The following is a 14104-nucleotide window of genomic DNA, read 5'->3' as shown; positions in this document are numbered from 1 at the left end:
TCATGTCTACCACAGTAGCAAGAACACCATAATTTTGTTTTATTTTTCACATTTTTTATTATTCAGCTGTTTTATTTGTCACCATTTAGGGAATTATTACAAAACTTATGTCTAAAATGCATCTGATTAATGCATATTTAGGTGGCTAAGCAGATGTAGAATCGGTTGACTGCTATCATAAAAGTAAATACTGATGAAACATATATTTGCACAGCAGTAATGATCCTTGCATTTGTATAAATATAACAGAGCTATTTCCCTAATCATCTAGGGAAAAAATGAGGAAAGGGTGACAGAATTACCAAATTTGTCTGGCTTACTAGGCAGATCATTTTCAAGTACAAATTTTTTTTTCATGTGAATAAAATCATGTTAATTAATAGCATCTATTACCACATTAAAATGAAAGAAGTGTATTTGAGCAAAAAACAATATAGATAATATCAGAAGCATGTTTCCAGGGCATGTCATAATTTCCAGAGCTTCTTTGTACATCATGGAAGGTGCATGTTTTTAATATATTCCTCTATAGTGCCATAGTTTGATTTTATACAAAATGTGTCCTGAGATTCAACCCTAAGTGAATAAGATATATATTTTTCCCCACATTTTAGCATCTCTGAAATTTAAATCTGTCTTACAATTGATGGTATATCAACACTGATTGGCAGCAGTTTTTCTTCTTTTTTTGTAATCAATGGAATATTTGATTCAATGAGGGGATTAGGATTCCCAGTAAACTGAAACCTAGTCCACAGGGATTATCACAGTGAGATAGTGGAAAACAAGTGGAACAGAAAGGATAGCTCATGGCTATGAGCGTTCAGGCAAAAAGAGAAGTGAATAAATAGAAGTAATGAGATTAAATAAGAAACGATTTCATAGATTTCTATTTCCACAGAGCCAGAAAGAAAAATCAAGGAAGATGAGCAAATCTAGCAAAATAGCAAGAAAGAAGAATAGGGAGATATAGAAAAAAAAAAAAAAAAGGAGAGAGAATGAAGCATCAAGATGGAAAATACAGCCAATAAGCCCACTATTGTGATCATTATTTTCTAGGTGTGGTATCCTGTGTTAGACATTCAACTTGGTGCTCCTTTTCTCATTACACACACTGATCAGTAGTGGTCCTAGAGGATAGGATGAGGCAGTTGTTTCTGGCACATTGTAGAAGGTGTGTTCTCTTCTCTGGCCTGCACAGGTAGATCCACACCCCTTCCTGTGCTCCTTCCCTCCCGCAAACTCTGTACATACTTCTCTTTCCTCTGCCTGCTGCATTTCACCCAGTCCCAAACCACCAGGAGATGTAAAATGATTAATACTTCTGTTTGTTCTTTCAGGTGATATCAAGACTATCAAACAAATCTACGGTCTCACAGGTATGGCTTTTGCTACAGAGCAAAATATCTAAAATCTGGAGGATTACCAATAAATCTGTCTTTCTCTTCAGAATTTCATGTATTTATCTTTTACTTTCCCTACTTGACTTCCCAATAAAAGATGTGGCAACTGACTTGCTTGAGTTTGAGCATAGAGGAGAATTGAAACTCATATTTCTATGGGAGCATTTTATAGTTATTGTTATAAAGCAGTTTGTTACCAAAACATACCAAATGTGAAGTCCTAAGATGTTAATCTTAAAAGTACTTTCATTGCATTTAAAATTGGCAGTCAAATTTTTTCTTGTAAGTGTCCATAATGCTAAAAATATGGTTGAGAGATATTCTGGAACCATGTTTTATGATTCAGTCAGCTCTTAAAACAGTTTCAACTTTTAAGAACTCTCTAATTTCAAGAAAAGTTTCCTGAAAAAACTAATTTGTTAAGATTATTAGCTGGACTTTTATTACCAATAATCCTGTGACACAGAGGCACGCAAATAGATTAAATTACATAATGCATTATGAAGACATTAAGAATTTACGGAAGATGATGGTGGAGAAGGGTCAAATAGGGTTTACTTTTTATTTTAATTATACTTTAAGTTCTGGGTTACATGTGCAGAACGTTCAGTTTTGTTACATAGGTATACATGTGCCCTGGTGGTTTGCTGCACCCATCAACCTGTCACCTACATTAGGTATTTCTCCTAATGTTATCCCTCCCCTAGCCCCCCACCCCCCACAGGCACCAGTGTGTGATATTCCCCTCCCTGTGTCCATGTGTTCTCATTGTTCAACTCGCATGTATGAGTGAGAACATGTGGTGTTTGGTTTTCTGATCTTGTGATAGTTTGCTGAGAATGGTGGTTTCCAGCTTCATCCTTGTGCCTGCAAAGGACATGAGCTCATCCTTTTTTATGGCTGCATAGTATTCCATGGTGTATATGTGCCAGATTTTCTTAATCCAGTCTATCATTGATGAGCATCTGGATTGGTTCCAAGTGAATAGTGCCACAATAAACATACGTGTGCGTGTGTCTTTATCATAGAATGAGTCTCCCTCTGTTGCCCAGGCTAGATTGCAGTGGCATGATCTCAGCTCACTGCAACCTCCGCTTCCTGGGTTCAAGCGATTCTCCTGCCTCTACCTCCTGAGTAGCTGGGATTACAGACATGCACCACCACACATCACTTATTTTTCTGGTATTTTTAGTAGAAACGGGTTTCACCGTGTTGGCCAACCTGGTTTTGAACTCCTGACCTCAAGTGATCTGCCTGCCTCGGCATCCCAAAGTGCTAGCATTACAGGCCCACTTTTAGTATTACATTGGGAAACTTCTTAGAAGCTCTTAAAGCATTTCAGTGCTTTCATTCAAGTTTCTCCTGGCACTAGTTGTCTTTTCTCTCTCATTTCTACAAAATCCTCCTCAGCAACAAGAAAAATGGCCTTCATGGTCCATAAATGTGTTTGTCTTAACTCTTCTCATCAGACAGCTTTTCCTTTCTACTGCACTGCTTTCACCCCAGACCTTTCTATATTCCCTTTCTTATGAAAAAAAAATAGCCTTTTTTTGTATTTTTCAATTTGAATTCCTCTCCCTTTCATAGAACTCTGAAAATGAAGATCTGTCCCAAGACTACAACATCCTAAACTTTAAACAACAACAAAATCCTCCTGTATAATTTAGGCTGAAGTTAATTTGTGATGTTAAAACTACCAGAATAACAGGTGTTGTTTCCCTCTTGTAGACAAGTCCAGAAATAGAAAATATAAAACTCCCATGTGTCAATAAGGTGCCAGGATGTGTTATTTATTATTTTTGCTTCATCATTCTCAAAATATGGTTTCCTTCTCCAAGATCTCCTCATTCTCCAAGGTGGCTGCTGAACACACATTCACTTCATCCATATTTCAGAGTAGAAACAAAAGAAATGTGCAAGAGTAAGATAGACGTTACCATGTTTCTAGGAGCCTTTCTAAAAATTTCTTAAAACCTGTTCACTTATATGCTACCATCTCATAACTTAGCCTTATGGTCAAACCAAGTGGCAAGGGAACCTGAGAAAGGTAACTCATACTCCTGCATGGAGGCTAATGTGAGGCTGAATATTTAATAATATAATAAACTTAGGTCCTGTCTGCAGTGATGGCAGGTGGGATAATTGATTATTGGTATAAGTAATGTCAGCTGCCCTGATTGTGAGTCAGTATCTAAGCAACTTGTCCAAGACACCAAGTCTCCATGACAAAATGGAAGTATGAAATTTCCACAAACTTGTAGAAGTACAAATACTTGACAGGTTATTAGTCAGAGAATTCAATTAGAGCCAATAGAGGCTTCTTGAAACAAAGGAATGATTAACTTGCCAATGCAAATGTAAACAGAATTCTAATTAGAGAATGCGCTCATTTTTTCTCATTTCTTAGATTAAGTTTGCCCTGTTGTGTCTTTAGCTGGGTAAACTAATTTTTCTATCCAACGATGCTAGTGTACAAATGTTCCCCTGTAATTCCATGTAGGCCCAATTTTTGTTAAAAACACAGAGTTTTAAATGCTGTGAAAAACAAACAAGAGTAACATCATGACTATGCCAGCAAAAAAAAAAAAAGTATGCCCTCGTCATTAATTAAAATAACCATACGTATTTGGAAAGATGAGTCTAAGAATGCCATTTCTTCAAGAAATTTTGAGCCAATAAGATTAAAGTACAAGAACTTCATAAGTAAACTGTGCATTTCACTCAGCACCTGTGGCCTAAACTGAACGGGCTATTGCCTATAAGTCACTGCAATGTTAGATCTGTTATTATACCTGTAATATATACACCATATACACCAAAAAATCCATATACACCAAAATCCATATACACCAAAAAAACAACTATTCATTTAAGTCAATAACCATGACAGCCCAGAGTCTGAATAGTAATCTTAGGGATTTTCAGTTCTTTGCCTTATTTTTATCATAAATTATTCATGATCAGATATAAGGGATTCAATTTTCAAAAAAGACAGAGGCACAGAAAAGTGAGCAGAGAAGCCATGTCTGGGGCAAAGCAAGAAGCACACACTATTACAGTGACTGTGTTGAGGGCCACTAGTTAGCCTCTGCTGCGTTCACTGCCCTGGCCTTTCCATCATCACCTCAATTGTCTTTTCCCACACTCTTTCTTTCCTCTTCTTAGTCTACACAGTTGAATGATCCCAGTCAAGAGTCCAGTAGTTATAGGATGGGTTTTGGCAAGACTATTTTTCCTTCCTTTTCCAAGCTTTTCAAAGGAAGCAGACCAGGTGGTTTGCTTCTTTTCTTGCTAGTGACTGGAAAGAACAAGGAGAACAGGAAGCAGAGTAGCTGAGAATACTTCTGATCTTCTTCCATTCATGTGATCCAAAATAGGAAAGCTTTTTATTCTCAAGAATAATGCAATTTTGCTGGTTAATCTCCATGTAAAGTTCCAGTAAAGACCCTGTAATTTTAAATAACAAGGCCTAAGACCCTCCATTAAAATGGAAAATGTCTTTATTTCTAAGAGCATGCCATCATATACTATTACAAATGACAGGCTGATTAAAATCTAGTTGCAAACCTGGTATAATGCACCTTTCACGTGGCTCCCCATGAAGACAGTTTAAAAGACCAAGAGAAGGGTTAAAATCAGGGGCTAAAAATCAAGAAAGCATAGAGAGTAAACCTGGAGAAGAGCGGAAGTGGGAAGACCTTTAACACCTGATAAAATAATAACAAAATCTGCAAAGACTTCGGTTTTAATGAAAAGTAAGTCTCTAAGAGATTTGACTTTGTTCAAATGAGACCTCCAGCATTAATGATATACCTTTTCTGCGGTTTTTGCAGTCTGTACTAATTTATATTATCCACTGATTTAGTCAGAGCCCAAGGGAAATGGCAGCATCAACAAGCGACTCCCATCCATTGTGGAAGATGAGGAAGAGGAGGAGGAGGGGGAGGAAGAGGAGGCAGTCTCCATCTCTCCCATCTGCACAAGGGGATCTTCTTCACGCAACAAGAAGGTTGGAAGCAATAAAACCTACTTGGGCTTAAGCTTAAAGCAACTGGCCTCGGGAACGGTGCCCTTTCACTCGCCTATCAGAGTCTCCAGGTCAAATTCCCCCAAAACCAAGCAGGAAATTGACCCCCCCAACCATAATAAAAGGAAAGAGAAGAACTTGAAATTGCAACTTTCAACTTTGAATAATGCTGGACCCCCAGACCTCAGTCCAAGGTAAGAGTTCATATCATATAACTTTCTCACGTGAACGTGGCTGCCTTTTATACAGAGTGTAGTACCTGACTTCAGCCTTCTGAGCCTTTCTACTCCACAGATTCCTAGCCTGGAATCCTCAGCTTTTCTGAGTTTTGTGGGCAATTTTTTGAGTGTATGTGCAAGTGTGTGTGTGCATGCAGGATGGGCAAAATATGTTCTCAAAATACTAAATGTTCAGAAATCCTTCTTTACTCGTTTTATTCATTTTGCACTACCTATTATGTTAAATGTATATTCCTACATTGTGATTTTATGATTTATAGTGAAAATAAAAGAAATGGAACAAACTCCATCCATGTTATCCCCTCAATGCTTGATCTTACCAAAAGTTTCATAAGCAACGAGTTGAAATTAGGAAGAAAATGAAATGCAGATTTTTATTTTTCATACTATTCTTGCCTTATTATCAAGGATGGATAAAACTTAGTTTTATTTCTGGTCTCTTCAATAAGTAACACAGCATGGTTTCATTTTTCATTTCTTAAAAATCACTTTAGAATCCACTAAAGGTGATTGAAAGCGTGAAAAATCCTGATTCTGAAGATGTTCAGGGGTAGGCCGTGGTGTAGAAAAGCAATAGCCATCATCAAAATCACATAACAGCTGAATAATAATCAATAAAACATGAAAAACATATGTATTACTTTTTATGTTTCATGTATTTTGCTAGATAATTTCACATTCACAATTGCATTTAATCTTCTCAGAACCCTATAAAGTAGTTCGTGTTATCTCTATTATAAAGTTGTAAGAAGTGAAATTCGAAGGGTAAATATTTTTTTGAAGATCTCAGAGATATTAAGTATTGAAAGGTGGATTCAAAGTTTGTTTTTCTATTTATAAAGCAAGTGATCTTTCTCAAATACTATATTTTTATTATTTATTTGAACAACATTCTTATTCATTAAGATAAAATATTAAGGAAAAGATAAACAAAATAGGTTTAGCAAAAAGTAGTCGGATGATATATTTTCAAGAATTCAGTTGGAGATGGTAATTTGAAAATATTGCTTAACTCTTCTTCGTAAGTTTATACTAAAATTAAACATAATAAATTATAAATAGGAAGAGACTGTACTGGAGCTGAGAAAGAAAGGTTTATATACAACGTAATCTTACATTTATAAAAAGAATATATGTTCCTTTATAGAGAAAATAATATTTTGAGGACATACATCAAAATATTGACTATAGTAGTAGATCACAGGTGATTTTTATTTTCTGGTTTTTTGTTACCTTTATGTTTAAATTTTCTACAATAGACTTGTATTTTTTTTAAATAATGAGTGGGTTAGATACTATTTACCATGAAAAGAAGACTAAATACTGATTTAAATATAATTATTTAACTCTGACATTTAGAATTTTCTCTAAGTCTAGAGTAGAGGTGTAATCAAATTTATTTTCTGTGATGCTAAGGGTTAAAACCTGGAGAGTAGTGATTTCACATGAATTTAGGTAAGAGGACTTTTATACCATACCTTAAAGTTTTGAATCTGAGAATAAGTAAAAGAGCCTCTGTCTACAACAGTAGTGTGTGATAAAAAATATAATGTGATATAAAATTGTGAGCTACATATATACTTTTAAATTATCTAACAGCTACATTTTTAAGCGTGATAAAAGTGAAATTAATTTTAATAATATATTTTATTTGACTGAATATGTTCCAAATATTATTTTAAATTTGAACAATATAAAAATACTCAGTGAAATAATTTACATTTTTTAACCATATTCTTCAAAATCCAGTGTGTATTGTATTTTTACAGCACATCTCAATTTGCACAAACCACATTTCAAGTACTCAATAGCAATATAAGGCTAATGGTTACTATATTGAATAGCTCAGCTCTAGAGTATCTAGAATTTAGAAATTTAACATAATATCTTTTAACTCTTTAAAAATACTGGAATCCATGAATATGAATCCACAGCCAGTCAATTTCCTTTATTTTAAGTAGGATCGTTGATGGAATTGAAGATGGAAACAGCAGTGAAGAAAGTCAGACTTTTGATTTTGGCTCTGAACGAATCAGATCAGAGCCCAGAATTTCTCCTCCTCTTGGAGGTAAGATCTATATTTAGTCTTCTCCTAAGGTACAATATTTCTTATTGACTTGTAATGTTTGTTATGGGCATTTTTTTTTTTTTTTGCTTTCCTGTCCTTAGAATATTCTCCCTGTCATAGAACCTTACCAATACCATTGAATAATTTCACATGAGTTTATGCCATTTCCAAGTTAAGATGTCATTTGTGATCATTTCTCTGTCCAGATTGGATGAGCTACCATTTAGCAGCCAAGGTAATTGATATGCCAGGAGACTCAAATTTCTGCTATTCATCAGAGGATAGCCGTGTTTTACTATTATAAATTTAGATTAATCCATAAAAACATTATCTAGAGGAAATGCCATGTTGATTGTGCACTGAGGGAACATTGGTTATATTTAACCAATTTATTCAGTGTGAGGTTATATACTTGCAGTTTTCCAGACGATAAACAACTTCAGAAAGATATAAGCATGTTAGAAATGATGGAGAACTATGTGATTGTGTTAACCTTTAGTGATGGTGAATTAATGTGAAGGTACCTCCAACTCTAGCCCAAATCCCTCTCTTTACTTTTCAATATTGAGTTTGTTGCTCGTAAGAGGGATTCTGTCAACAAGACAAATAAAATGACAAATAAACTCTAAAGAAGACACACCTGTATTTGATAAAAAGAGAATAGTGAACATGTGCTGAATAGGCAGAGACAATCCAAAACAATTACCAGCAAACTACCTAATACAAGGCCAGCAATCCTCACCCAACCTCCCCTTCCCTTCCTACCAAGTTCTAAAATCCTTGTATTAGAATGTCTTGATAATTAGCAAATCCCTTTATGAACAAAGCCAAGCCCAAGAAAGACATTTGAATGTACAGTTCTGGAGATGTTTCTCTGGTAGAATACCAGCATTTCATCTGAATCAGTAATTCTTTCCAGCACTCATCATCTTCTTGGGAAACTAAGGGATACTTGTGAAATTCCTTGATTGGGAGTGTGAAGTGAGGAAAATGCAAAAGGATAAGGAGTACAGTATTGATTTATTGATTTAATTGACTTACATATGTTGATATTACTGTGCTTGGACCAAGGAGCAAAGAAATCATAGTTATCATCAAACTGGTATATTTGCAATAAAAGCCTGTTGACACCTCAATTGGATGTTTACCTTTTTGGTTCAACTAGAGACAGTGCACAGAAACTCACCATTTCATCCACATATTTCTAGTCCTACCACTCTCTTAGCTTCCTCCTCTTCCTTAGCCTATCACCTACCCCTACGTTTATGCATTCAAGCAACAAGTTTTCTAGAAGCAACTTCCAAAATATCTCAGTTCTCTCTAAGACTTTCTACCATTACTGCTACCACTCTTTCTCTAGCTATATCTATCTCTTGCTTGCATTGCTACCAAAGTCTTTTCTTTGACCTCACACTGTTTTCCATGCAAAGTGAATTTTATTAATTCAAATTTATTTGTATTACTCTATTCCTATGCTTAAAACCCTAATATGGCTTTCTATTGCCCTTAGTATGAAATTCAAACCTATTGCATAATTACTTTATATAAGTTATTTTACTTTTTTAGTAGAGATGGGATCTCCCTATGTTGCCCAGGCTAGTCTTGAACTCCTGGGCTCAAGGAATCCTCCTGTCTCAACCTCACAAAATGCTGGGATTACAAGCATGAGCCACCATGCCTGGCCTACTTTTTAAATGTTTATTTTTCCTGCTCAACTCTAAGCTCCATGAGTGTCAACTATATTTTCTTTATTGGTTGCTATCTACTCTAAAAGAGGGCTGGCGATTCGTTGAATGAATGGATTATCTCTGCAAGATATATCTGCAAAACAATTTCTTACTACTCTATTTCAGACTGTTTTGAACTACTTTTCTTCCCCCACCAACAAGTTTTCTCCTCATAATTGACCAGAATTAGGATGGTCTTATCTGTCAAATCTTTTCCACTCAAGCTGGCACTGACTCACCTGTACTCTTGTCCCTGACAGAAATAAATATATTTGGAAGAGCAAAGTAGAGAAAAAGTGGAGAAGAAGAACTAAAAACTGGGAGAAATTACCCTTTAGAGTGACGCAGGAAGAGAAAGGCAACCTGCAGTGGATATTAGTATCTGATATATATGTGGGAGGAAACTATGCTCATGGGCACATGAATCAATGTTTAGAATGGAACGAGAGAAGAAAAATAATATCCCTTTTCTATGGCTTGAGCACTGACTATGATACAGTTTTAAACAATGGTCAAAGAAAAGAAAATGTGCCATCTTGGAACATGGTGGTGACTGTACTCGGGGAAATGGGGTGTTTGCAATGGACACATCCAGTCACTGTGGGTGCAATCACCACCATGGTATGTGTCCAGAGAGTATATCTGGTGCCATCCAGAGGAATACAAAAAGCTTGCCTGATCCCGAAAAGACAGTACAGTGCACAGACATCAGAAAAGGTTAAAAGTGATAGCGCGGACTTTCTTTCATATTCTAATTGCCTCAATCCTCAAATATGAGGTTTATTCCTAAAGGACTTATTCTGTGTGTGTGTCACTTTTCAGATCCAGAGATTGGAGCTGCTGTTCTCTTCATCAAAGCAGAGGAGACCAAGCAGCAGATAAACAAACTCAACAGTGAGGTATGGAGCTCTTTCTTTGGTCATGCTTAAATGGTAAGAGGAGATATAAATCCTAGTTACTCGCAGAAGCAGTGTAATATAGTAGTTACAGGCATGCATTCCAGAATGAGACCACCATGGGTGAATCTCTGCTCTGCCTCATGTAAGTTGTGTGACCTCTGACAAGTCACTTACCTTCTCTCAAGCTCCACTTCCCCATGTGTAAGAAGGGAAGAATAATAATGCCTGCCTTATGGCCCCTTGTGAAATTAAATAAAATAATCTAGGTCAATCATTTAGCATAAAGTGTCTTAGATATATGCATATTTGGTTTAATTGGTACGTTTTAAACTTTTTTGTGACCTTCCATTTTTAATGAGTTAAAGCAAGGTCACAAGTTCACAGAAGAATGCTGTTTCTCAGTGTAGTCAAATGGCCTGAACTCTGTTCTTTCCTCTGACTTGTATTTGCTTGTGTCACCTTGGGTACTTTACCTCTCTAAATCTTACTATCTGTTCATTTTTAACAGTTTTATTGAGGTATATTTATATATCATAAAATTTGTCCATTTCACCAATACAATCCAGTGAGTTTTAGTAACTTTATTGAATCCATCATCTATAAATCAGTTTTAGGATATATTTTCTTCCCCCAATAAGATCTCTTATACTCATTTTATAGTTAATCTCTATTCTTATGTCCAGCCCTAGGCAACTACTTATCTACTTTTTATTTCTATAAATCTGCCTTTGCTGGCAATTTTATAGAAATAAATACAAAAATAAGATACTTTCTTGATTACTGTCTTAATTGAGGTCTCTCTCATTAAAATAAAATAAAACAAGTTCTGAGACTATATGGGTGCAAATAGTTTATTTGAAAAGTGATACAGGAAGTATAATTAAAGAATAGAGAAGTAAGACAGAAAAGGAAGGAAAGCAAAACAGAAGGATGTGTTAGTGAGACAGTTAAACTTGTAAACAACTGGGGCTCAGTCCCACTGGAGACCTCTGAGTGACTATGTAGGACAACTCAAAATTATTCAACCAAGAAGCAAGGAAAAGTGGAGTTGAGGCTCTTCAGGCAGGCCTGAAGGAAAAAAAAATTGCTCAGGTGAGAATATGCAGCAAAACCTGTGCCTGTCTTTGGTGACCAGGGTAGACCCAGGCAAGGGCATGTGGGCAGGGACAGACAGTGCAATAGAATCCTTTTCTAGGAGTAAAGTCTTATTAATAGTTGATTTGATGACACCTTGGGGAAAATGTAATCACGTGACGGTATTGATGAGATTTATGAAAAATGAAGTTCATATAATCAGCTTCCAGTTATCTGTAATAAGGGCAGACTGAGTAGCTTGTCATAAAATCTGCAGGTTTCTCTTAAACCTGTGTTTCTTCAGCTTCGTGGAGATTTATGTTTTACTACCATCTCCCTTCTGCACCTGCCCTCTCTGGAGCTGAGATTGTTGGTAATAAGAAGTAAGAGAGCCGAAGGACAGACTAACAAGGCAGAAAAGGAAAACTAGATGGTCCACTAACTGGCTTGAAAATACTTAAATCACAAAGACTCAGCCATGCACTGGATCACCCAAATAACCTCTTGTTAAAACAAAAAAACAAAACAAAAAAAACACCGAAACCCAAAACAAAACTAATGTAACTCCCTGTTGGAGAACTGGATGTTAACCTTCTGTTGAACAGTTTCTCTTCAGATACTGCTCTTAAGTAAAACCACCCATCAATACCATTTAAATTCTTTCCTCTCATATTTGAGAAGGGCATTTAATAATTTTAAAAACTGACCTATATCTTAGTTCAAATATTAGAGTTAGTGATTCTTCTGAGAAAAAATGTCTATATGTTCACCTTTAGGAATGCAGATAATTTTTCCAAGTTAGGGCTGTAAATCCACACAGTTTGTTATTTTCCTTTGACAATGTGAATCAGGGGTAGATCCATTAACAAAAAAAAAAATTACCATTTTAAAAACAAAATGTCTTCCCAGTATGATCCTGTATTCACGATTTCTTTTCTTTTTTTAAAAAATTATACTTTAAGTTCTGTGGTACATGTGCAGAACGTGCAGGTTTGTTACATAGGTATACACGTGCCATGGTGGTTTGCTGTACCTGTCAACCCGTCATCTACATTAGGTATTTCTCCTAATGCTATCCCTCCCCTAGCCCCCCGAGATGACATACATCTTTTTATCTTGTCAAACATTTAAATAAAAAGGGAAAGATAAAATATCAAGGTCCAACTATTCTTTCCCAAAGAATTAGGTTTTCCATAAAGGAAAGTATCTGATTTATTCATGGTCGAAGAGTAAGTAGAAAAATCTTATCCTTCACACATAATTTAATTTATACACAGTTTTGACCCTTTGGAATAGTGCATAAAAACCCACTAAGATGGGCAGAATAAAAATACAAATGGACTTCAAACTGTAAAATTACCCCTCTTCTAACCTATTTTTCTCTTCCTCATCTTTCTGTAAAATGATAGTTTATATAGAAAAAAACTTTTTAAAAGTCCAAGCCTAATTTTACCATTTTGCCTATTTTCTACTGCTAATGTGTGTCATCATTTGATTGCTTTATTCTTTGAATTTATTTCAAAGAATAAATTCGGTTAATAGCAAGCAAGAGAAGAACTGATAATAAATGTGGGATGCACTGCATGAAAAAAACTCTACCACGAAAAGGACAACCCAAAATATGTGTGACACATGCCACGCAGACTGTGGGCCTTTGTGTGGGGTGTCAGAGCACTGCAGAATCTCTATTCTGATATTTGTTTAAAGATTTAAGACATAAAGAAAGTGTTCATCAGTGTGTACATTTCATAATCATAATCTGCAAGCTAAATACAGAACTAAAATCTGAAAAGGAATAATATTGGTAATTACCTACATTCACAGAATAGTTAGGAGAGTTTAAAAGATGTGGGGCAGCTGCTAATATTAGAACACTTTGACCACATTGCCATTGCTTTACAGCATAGTATGAAATAGTGCGACTCTAAGGAAACTCTTTGAAAATTACAAAAATGTCACGATAGGGGCCATGGGCTGTGTAAGTCAAATGCTCCACTTCTGAAAAGGTTTGTAGGTGAAGGTTAGAGTGCATTCTCATTTCTGAAATCTGGCTGACCCAGAAAGATACAGAGGCAAAGCTTACCAAGGGAGACTGCGTGCTCTGGCACAGCAGGCAGAAGGCATAAAACACACTATGGAAGAAAGAGAATTCACTTTGGAAAGAGACAAATATTTAGATTCCTATTCTGTGATTTCAACAAGGTGTTTACTTTCCCTAAGCTTAGATTTGTCCTCTATTAAATGATAATAATAGAACCTGTAATCAAGGATTGTTGTCAGAAGTTAATATCATATGTAAAGCACTGAGCACAATATCTTCCCTTAATAAGTGGTCAATAAATGTTGATTCCATCCTCATACAAGGTTATGCTTTGATTCAACAAACGGTGACTCTCATATAAGCATCCTCCTTCTACCTAACAGTGCCCAGTAGAGTAATAAGTGAGAGAGGATCAATGTTTATAGAATAAAATGAAAATGAATGGACCTAAGAAGAACACATTTGGTTATGAAAATCACCATTTTCACCTAAGAGACTTTCTTTTTGCTATAAACATACTCAATATGAAATTAGAATGGAAAACAAAATGGCAGATTAATGATATTTCAAAGCATCTTAACTAGTTTGATTGTAATTGTGCTACTGTATTATTTTTAAAAAACACT

The 14104-nt window shown here is 35.6% G+C and overlaps 1 protein-coding gene across 12 annotated transcripts in view; it reads left to right on the top strand.

Annotated features, from left to right (window-relative positions):
• Nucleotides 1–14104, top strand: part of KCNH8 (potassium voltage-gated channel subfamily H member 8) — a 395129-nt gene that overhangs the window by 368170 nt on the left and 12855 nt on the right. For 10 of the 12 annotated variants that reach the window (XM_054552527.2, XM_054552526.2, XM_054552530.2 and 7 more), the window contains 4 exons: nucleotides 1341–1379; nucleotides 5269–5624; nucleotides 7628–7737; nucleotides 10287–10363. In XM_054552527.2, the coding sequence (XP_054408502.2) occupies nucleotides 1341–1379; nucleotides 5269–5624; nucleotides 7628–7737; nucleotides 10287–10363 (582 nt within the window). The remainder of the gene's footprint in view (nucleotides 1–1340; nucleotides 1380–5268; nucleotides 5625–7627; nucleotides 7738–10286; nucleotides 10364–14104) is intronic. The other 2 variants (XM_002814019.5, XM_054552535.2) reach the window with 1 other exon arrangement.

This window comes from Pongo abelii, chromosome 2 (assembly GCF_028885655.2).
Source record: "Pongo abelii isolate AG06213 chromosome 2, NHGRI_mPonAbe1-v2.0_pri, whole genome shotgun sequence".
Classification (NCBI taxonomy): domain Eukaryota; kingdom Metazoa; phylum Chordata; class Mammalia; order Primates; family Hominidae; genus Pongo; species Pongo abelii.
Note: the sequence above shows the minus strand (reverse complement) of the source record. Positions and strands in the feature narration are given on the sequence as shown.